The 9,520-nt window shown below is 37.6% G+C and overlaps 1 protein-coding gene across 2 annotated transcripts; it reads right to left on the bottom strand.

Moving 5' to 3' along the window:
* Positions 1 to 2,333: 2,333 nt before the first annotated feature.
* Positions 2,334 to 9,165, bottom strand: LOC110459514 (tripartite motif-containing protein 45-like). 2 transcript variants are annotated; one of them, XM_021511820.1, is made up of 4 exons: positions 9,085 to 9,165; positions 6,363 to 7,860; positions 4,755 to 4,826; positions 2,334 to 3,906 (listed from the first exon to the last, which is right to left on the bottom strand). In XM_021511820.1, exons 2-4 carry the CDS (start codon positions 7,777 to 7,779, stop codon positions 3,266 to 3,268), a joined length of 2,130 nt encoding a protein of 709 aa, XP_021367495.1. In that variant the 5' UTR covers positions 7,780 to 7,860; positions 9,085 to 9,165; the 3' UTR covers positions 2,334 to 3,265. The 2 variants fall into 2 exon arrangements, with proteins under 2 accessions (XP_021367495.1, XP_021367493.1); XM_021511818.1 differs by lacking the exon at positions 9,085 to 9,165 and adding an exon at positions 8,777 to 8,990.
* Between the last annotated feature and the right edge of the window lie 355 nt (positions 9,166 to 9,520).

The following is a 9,520-nucleotide window of genomic DNA, read 5'->3' as shown; positions in this document are numbered from 1 at the left end:
TAGCTACCTTCCCCTACACTATATAATTGTTACGTTATAATGGGTCTTCTAAAAGGTTATAAACCCAGACAGAATTGGAGACCTATTACTCTTCTGAACATAACTTAGAAATTAGCATCTGCATGTATTGCAAATAGATTGAAATCAGATTTAGACTCTGGAATTTCTAAAACAACTTATTGTTATTGATTTTGAAAAGGCTTTCGACTCTGTGTCTTTCAAATGTATTAAGATTTTTCAATTTTGGAAATAGTATATAGAAATTGGTACAGGTTTTTAATACAAATACTTTCTCGGCTATCAGAATGTTTTTTTATCGAACTTTGTAGACATAAAAAGGGGCTTTAGACAATCGTTGAACAATTTATTTTACAATTTTATCTGACAATCACCAATTGATAGAATACAACGCTCAACAATTGTTCAAGGCTATAGTGAGGGTGGATTCAAAATGATTGATTTAGAAAACTTTATGTATGGACTTAAAACTACATGTACATGGATTAGGAGAATACTTCTTTCTGAAGACAATGAATGGCTAAACTTGTTTGGGGAAATGTTTAAACCTAAAAGAACACAGGATGAATAGGAATTAAACACGTTTAAAGTATTCATACAGAAAATCAGTTTTGAAAAGATGTTTTTGAAGCATGGACCAAAGTGGCAGAAATGACAAATATTAAAAATTTTGATGACCTTTTAAAATCGCCAATATGGTTCAATAAAAAAATTAAGATTAATAATGACCACTTTTTCTATAATGAATGGTATTTACAAAATGTAGTATATATTGGAGATATAATACAAATGAATGGGGATTTTTTAAGCTACACAGATTTTAAAGAAAAGTATAATGTTACCACTGGAAATTTCTACAATACAGAATCATTTGCATATCAACTGAATCATCTATGAGAGATAATGATATAAGATCAAATAATTCATTCATTGAAAGACCATTTATACCCTTTCACATCAATGTAATATTAAGAAGTAAAAAAGGAAGTAGAGATATGTACAACACCCTCATTAATAGAAGAAACCTTACTAATACAGCAAAAATAAAATGGCTATCTAACGAACTTTTCTCCATTGTCATCTGGAGATCTAGTTTCTCTCTCCTTTACAAAATAACAAGAGACATTAGCGTTCAATGGTTCACTTTCAGGCTTCTTTCAAGAATACTTCCACTTAATCATTATTTGAAAATAATTGAAATCAAACAATGTGATTTATGTAATTTTTGCCAAGAAAGCAAAGAAACGATAGAACATTTTTTTTATCAGTGTCAAATAACTTCTGGCAGGACATACGTTGATGGATATACTTAAAAAAACTTACTAAACATTCGAAATAAAGGAAGATATTATACTTTTAGGCAAAACTTCTGAATTCCAAAACTCCATTCCAACTAATGTCATCATGATTCATGCAAAATTCTTCATCTACTTCAGCTCCAGAAAGAAAAGAAACCCTAGTATGACTGAATTTGAAAAAATATTTATTTAATGTACATGAGATTGACAAGGTAATCATCCAAGGGAGGGGTGAAATTGAGACCTTTGAAAGCCTATACTTTCTTATTTTAAATCCTCTATGGGTAAAGAAATTAATAAACCTAGCTGTGTCCCGAAAATACTCAAGAACTATATAATATATATAACAACAATTAGGTATATATTTACATATCTTATTGAATATTCTAAATTATATATGTATATACATAGGTATATGATATTCTATATGCAAAATGCCGTGAGATGAAACTGATGATTGACCTATAATCTTATAACATTAAAAAGAAATCACATGAAATATAGCTATATGTATACTTGTTTATGTTTTTGTTTGTTTGTGTATGTTTATGTACATGTATGTACGGATGGATATACTTGCACAATCTTAGGCATGTGTATATGTGTATATGTGTGCATATCTGGGTGTATGCATGCATATGTGTATATATGATTGTACATGCATATATGTATGTGTGCATACATGTATGCATGTATTGCTGTGTTTGCATGTATGGTATGTATATATGTATGCATTATCGATTTACACATGTATATATATGTTCTGATGACTCCCCTTGTAATAATGCTGTGTAGTAATGAAACAGTTTAGATATCAAAAGTGACACATACTGAAGTATCCATTTTGGTTTGCATTATTGCATACACTACATGCATTGATTTGTGTTATGTTTATGCATGCATGTAGGAATGTGTGTATGTTTACAATATTTTCAAGTCATGTATGTGTTCAGTATACATATGTATGTATGTATGTATGTATGTATGTGTATGTATGTATTTATGCATGTATTATATACGTACGTATGTAAGCTATGTATATGTGTGTGTGTTTGTGTATATGCATGTTTCTGTCTGAATATTATTTTTACTACGAATCATATCAGTCAAATCAGATACTGTGTACCCTATACCAAATCAGATACTGTGTACCATATACCAAATCAGATACTGTGTACCATATACCAAATCAGATACGGTGTACCATATACCAAATCAGATACGGTGTACCATATACCAAATCAGATACGGTGTACCATATACCAAATCAGATACGGTGTACCATATACCAAATCAGATACGGTGTACCATATACCAAATCAGATACGGTGTACCATATACCAAATCAGATACGGTGTACCATATACCAAATCAGATACGGTGTACCATATACCAAATCAGATACGGTGTACCATATACCAAATCAGATACGGTGTACCATATACCAAATCAGATACGGTGTACCGTATACCAAATCAGATACTGTGTACCATATACCATATCAGATACTGTGTACCATATACCAAATCAGAAACGGTGTACCATATACCAAATCAGATATTGTGTACCATATACCAAATCAGATACGGTGTACCATATACCAGATCAGATACGGTGTACCATATACCAAATCAGATACGGTGTACCCTATACCATATCAGATACTGTGTACCATATACCATATCAGATACTGTGTACCATATACCAAATCAGATAAGGTGTACCATATACCAAGCCTGCGAAAAGCAGAGATTTACGATCTATAAACGCAGGTATAAACGATGGATGCAGATAGTTATTCGTTATGTAGAGAACAACATATAACTCCCTTGTTCTTTAAGCAAGGGAAACCGTTTCCAAAACATCAACGATGTTTATTGTAACAGTGATTACTTCAAGATGATGTAATATTTGATCGAGTTTTACTTAAAATTGGAACCCGGTTCGATTCAAACGTCTATTGGAACATCTGGTTCTCCTGTGATACCATTACCAGACCGCAGTGTCATCGTTACGTCGACCAGGTCAGGATTATAGATAGCAAACGCTGGCCAGAGAGGCTTACTGGTGTCAACATTTCGAAATCTGAAGATACACTTTCTTGACTTTGCGTCAATCAGGAACCACTGCTGACGTTCCGTATCGAGCAGAAATCCGTAGATTGCTTTGAAGGTTGTGCCAGGACTTTTCCCGTCTGTCATGGGAGTGTGAAACAATTTCGAATTGTTATGCCAAGCCTGGAGACAGATGGATTCGCAGATGGAGCATCGTCGAGCACAGAAAACCCAAGCATCTGGATGGCAGTCGACCGTGTAATGCTTGTCGATGTGCGCTTTCCTTGACAGACCTATCTCAAACATGAGTTCTTGACGAAGCTGTCTCTTGATGAACAAGTGTATCTGTACTTCGAAGTAGTGCTGTCCTGTTTTACCGAGTGGACGGGTGCTGATGGTTCCGCGGTAGTTCACGAAAGCGTGGTCTGCTACCCTAGACGAAGGTCCACAAGATTTTTTGTTTGTCAGTCGCTGGTTATTCTTTGAAACTGTGTTTTGTAAATTGCATCTGGAACTGTCGAAGTCGATGTTTGGAACTGGAAGACAAAAGAAATTTAATAGTAAACGTTTCAATTATAAAATGACCAAGATGCAGTTCATATAGAGCTAAATTCTCAGTGTAAATCGATTTTTGCGACACCATGTATCGAGACTTTTACCTAATAGACGAACAATTCTAGAAAGAATGCTGACAAATATATCAGAATTGCTTAAATATGCATGATTTATACGTAATTTCATTAACTCTCTGTTCGTAAATTTCCACACAAAATAAACAAAACAACAAACACGAACATAAAGAAGTGAAGAAGAACAATGGAAGCTCAATTAAACAACAACAAATATATCTGCAAAAAGCTTAGACACAATTACATTTCAGACGCAGCTAATTTTTTTAGAATAGTAGCTACTTTTCATCTTGTCAGATGCTCTTTATTGCATATTATTTCATTTCATATACCAACACTTCTAATACATTCCCCAAAGGTAGTTTCGAGTAAGGTTATATCTGAATGTTCAAAGTTCACGTTAAAACCTCAGTCACATTTGCACCGATTTCCGAAAAGGCGCCCGGGCGTTGAGTTTTTTGGCCGAAATCGGCCGGCAAGCCGGGGAACCGTAGGGCACCGGGAGATTATCGGCCACTATAGCTATATTTAATCAACCTGTTTTATTACAAAGAAGAAATATATTTGATAAAAAGTGCTAAAATTCCTGATTGTTGATTGTTTAATCTTCCCTAAAGGAAATATAGTATAAAATAAACCTAATTTGAAACAATTCCAAAGGATTGATGTAAATGAAGTATGAACGCGTAGCCCAATATTGCTATATACAGATGTATTAATATGTTCAAACACATGCATCACTATAACTAACTTACAGATCAGTTCCGGGTCTTTTTGAGACATCGCCCTCTCGGAAATCCAACTTTCTTTTTCGCCTGTTGATCTAGCTAGAAAACAAATAACAAAACAACCAAATAAAATCTGAACCCCAATTGAAATGAAATTTCTTTTTTTGCTTGTGTGTATTTGAAAAATTAACAGAAATGTTAATCAGGCAGGACTTTCAGTAGACCCTCCGGTGTGTTGTAGACTCCCCATAATTAGTTTTGGCTTCTTAGTTTGAAATGGCACATCTTTTTCAAATGTACTTAAAATCTTCTTTCATGAGAAACAATGTTATTTGACTTCTAGATTTGCTAATTGCCAAGCGTCAACTGAACGCCCTGTCGAGCTTTGTCACTAACTGCCAAGGATCAACTGAACGCCCTGTCGAGCTTTGCTAACTGCCAAGCGTCAACTGAACGCCCTGTCGATCTTTGCTTACTGCCAAGTGTCAACTGAACGCCCTGTCGAGCTTTGCCACTAACTGCCAAGGGCCAACTGAACGCCCTGTCGAGCTTTGTCACTAACTGGCAAGGGTCAACTGAACGCCCTGTCGAGCTTTGCCTACTGCCAAGCGTCAACTGAACGCCCTGTCGAGCTTTGCCACTTACTGCCAAGGGTCAACTGAACGCCCTGTCGAGCCTTGTCACTAACTGCCAAGGGTCAACTGAACGCCCTGTCGAGCTTTAAATTTGTCACTAACTGCCAAGGGTCAAATGAACGCCCTGTCGAGCTTTGCCTACAGCCAAGGGTCAACTGAACGCCCTGTCGAGCTTTAAATTTGTCACTAACTGCCAAGGGTCAACTGAACGCCCTGTCGAGCTTTGCTTACTGCCAAGTGTCAACTGAACGCCCTGTCGAGCTTTGCCACTAACTGCCAAGGGTCAACTGAACGCCCTGTCGAGCTTTGCCACTGTACTTGGATTTGGTGACATTTCAAACAATCTGAATTTTGAAATATAACTTCAATGGAAGATTAAACAATAAGAGAATAAATATTACACCAACAACATCTAAAGATTTATGGAAAAATTGAAATAAAAATGTGCAACAATTACCTCAATAGCAAGAGGAAAAGTAGAGCATCCAACACACTCACCACGTGACCTTTACAAATATATATATAATTACAATTGCGAGCAATAGCGGACGTCACCCCTCCCCTGCGAAGTACGAAGCCCTTTTTGTCACTAAACGAACACCGCAGTTGTGTTTTTAGTGAAATACTACACCTACATACCAAATATCATCAAAAGTGTACGATATTAAAATCTCGACCAATCAGAGGCCAGGAAATGGCAGCCATTTTGTCTAAATGTGAAACTGAGGTAAGGAACGTGACCGGTGTCCAATGATATACCTACATACCAGATTTCATGAAAATCAGACAATATTGAAATTTTGATAAATCAGAGGCCAGGAAACGGCAGCCATTTTGTTTTTTCACAGTTTTGTTCATAGTGCCATACTACACCTACATACCAAATTTCATCGAAATTAGACAATATTTAAATTACGACCAATCATAAGCCTGCATATATATATATTGTATAAGATCTCTTTATTGTTGTGGAGGTACTTGCATGATATTGAATACTCACATGATTCTATTTCTGACAAATCCAAAGACAGCTCGTCAGACTTCTGTACATAAAATGGGTAACCTTCCGCCTTCAGATGACCACCACACACGCTGACATTGGCTGTGTGCTCCCCTGGCTTATCGGGAGTGTAGAGAGCTTTGTAACAACCATAAGACTCGACACAGTCTTTAATCTTGGCATCCCAGGTTTTGCCTTTGGGGTCAACGATCGTCACATTGATATTGACCCCTTTTTCTCGAAGAAGTGTGTTTTGATTATCAAACAGGGTAATAGTAACAACGCTATCCTCTTTGCCATCACAAATGTCATTTGTTTCCACTTTGGTGTTTGGTAGGAATGCTGAAGTAGCTATCACGTCATCAACATCTGGAATAGACTTCATGGCGTCATCAGCACTACCACGTGGTACAAATTGTGTAGCACACGTTACAGGATTGCTGATCTTGCTAACATCTTTTCGAGACAAAGTGTAGACCCTTTGTAACACGGGATCCTTAACTTCTAAAAACTCTGCCGCCTCGCTGTGCGACAGGTGATCTTCTGCATATTTGCATGCCTGGTTCACGCGTTTATGCTGTTTCTGAATGTCGACAATGGTATTCGTTAGATTCTCTTCGTTGTTTTCACGTGCAATTTGAAGTCGAGTCTTGAGCTCCTTTTTACGGTTTTCGAGAGCATTTGTACACGACTCGAAATACTGCTCCAGTTCCTCGTCAGCTTGAATGTCTTTCTTCTTAACTCTTTTTCTCTCCTCCTCTAGTTTACTCATCTTATGCTTGATAGAATTAGACTGTTGCCTTAGGTGAATAAGATATCCCTCTAGCAGTCGTTTGTTTTCAACGTAAACATCGTTGATATCTCGAATGACATGTCCTTGACTTTCGGGATGGCTACTATCTACACAAAGCCTACACACAGGCTGATTGCATGTTGTCTTGGCACAGAAATTACCGAGTGAGTGGCCTTCATGGCCGGGTAACTGACATGTTGGTTTGTTGTGGAACGATTCTAGTGGTGCCGTTCGGAGTTTATCGAGACTTATCACTCCGTGCGCCTTGGTGAGTTTAGTCTTCTGGTGAGCCTGGCTGCATTCTAGACATAAAAACTCCTCACATTCTCTACAACGTGCGGTGGCTAATTCTTTACACTGATCACATACAAACTCAGTCGGAGTCTTTTTTATCAAGTATAAGTCCACCATATGTTTTTTCGAAGTGTCGACCGGGAACTTAGAGGTGTCTCTACCGTCATGCTGGAACGATTCTTGGCAATCGGGACAAATTATTTTGGAATGTCTTAAAGATTTTTTCAGACAAGATGAACAGCAAGAATGGAGGCAAGGCAACACATGTGGGATGTGCTCATATTTGCTGTAGAATTGTCTACAGGACACACACTTCACAGATTTGTCCATGTCTGTCAGTGATATCGAGCTCGGGTTTGTGATGTTAAACACTGTACCTGCATCGCGCTTACTGACTTGCCTTTTAGATGCCTGCAATGAAAAGGACAAGTTCAATAAGTGATAAAATAAAACAGAAAATAATTTAAAATATTTCTCGGAGGATGGGGAATCCCAGTGCTTTGTGTTGTATCTCCAGCGAAGAAGATTTCTTCTTTCGGTATTTTTTCTGGGGTGCTTCCATATAGTCATATGGTCTCTATAAAGTAGTGGTGGCGCTAATGCCTGTTAACATGAAGTCCTATGGTCTCTATAAAGTAGTGATGGCATCAATACCTGTTAACAGGAGTCCTATGGTCTCTATAAAGTAGTGATGGCATCAATGCCTGCCAACACGAAGTCCTATGGTCTCTATAAAGTAGTGGTGGCGCCAATGTCTCTTAGCAAGAAGTCCTATGGTCTCTATAAATAAGTGGTGGCACCAATTCCTGTTAACAGGAAGTCCTATGGTCTCTATAGATAAGTGGTGGCACCAATGCCTGTTTACAGGAAGTCCTATGGTCTCTATAAATAAGTGGTGGCACCAATGCCTGTTTACAGGAAGTCCTATGGTCTCTATAAAGTAGTGATGGCACCAATGCCTGTTAACAGGAAGTCCTATGGTCTCTATAAAGTAGTGATGGCACCAATGCCTGTTAACAGGAGGCACTATGGTCTCTATCAAGTAGTGATGGCACCAATGTCTGTTAACAGGAAGTCCTATGGTCTCTATAAAGTAGTGGTGACACCAATGCCTGTTAACAGGAAGCCCTATGGTCTCTATAAAGTAGTGGTGGCACCAATGCCTGTTAACATGAGTCCTATGGTCTCTATAAAGTAGTGGTTGCGCTAATGCCTGTTAACAGGAAGTCCTATGGTCTCTATAAAGTAGTGGTGACACCAATGTCTGTTACACACGTAAGATGAATGTAACAAATACCGAGATGATTAAAATGCACGTTTCTCTTACCACGGATCTTGATATCTGAGGTTTACCATTGGTAGATCGTACTTTTTCTGCTCTTTTCAACATGGCCATTACTTGTTGTTTATGTTATCTATACGTTTTGCTATATCTAGTGTTGTATTATAATTGTCTGAATAGTAAAGCGTGCCGATTTTGGTGTCGAAACTTTGACAAAGCCTACACCCTTGGGTAGAATATCCATATCACGGATACCTACATATGATAGATTTCTATTAGTCTTTGTACATGCCTGCATAAAATTATTAAATTGACAGTTAATTGAAAGTCACGTCACAAGTATCATTTCAAACCTTGTAGATGTATCAGAGGAGTACTTCCATTTCGTCCAAAGCTTACATATACAAAATAGTTGAAAGTCAAAGGTATCATATCCAACCTGTTCATAATACACAGTACTTAGTCCGAACAGAGATCTAGTCCAAGCAGAGATCTAGTCCGAACAGAGATCTAGTCCAAGCAGAGATCTAGTCCAAACAGAGTCCAAACAGAGATATAGTCCAAACAGAGATCTAGTCCAAGCAGAGTCCAAACAGATGATCTAGTCCAAAGCTTACACTTAGTAATGGTAGGCGGCTGTCGTCACTAACATGGACAAACGTTATGTTACCGTGCGATATCAAGTCATCTCGTGTATCAAGGATAGGTTTTACGGGTTAACGATTTCTCACGTCTTGTGTATGTTGACGTAGCAATATGAGTGAACATGCTGTCAAATTATTTATCAGT

Source organism: Mizuhopecten yessoensis, unplaced genomic scaffold (genome assembly GCF_002113885.1).
Source record: "Mizuhopecten yessoensis strain PY_sf001 unplaced genomic scaffold, ASM211388v2 scaffold10097, whole genome shotgun sequence".
NCBI classification, from domain to species: domain Eukaryota; kingdom Metazoa; phylum Mollusca; class Bivalvia; order Pectinida; family Pectinidae; genus Mizuhopecten; species Mizuhopecten yessoensis.
Note: the sequence above shows the minus strand (reverse complement) of the source record. Positions and strands in the feature narration are given on the sequence as shown.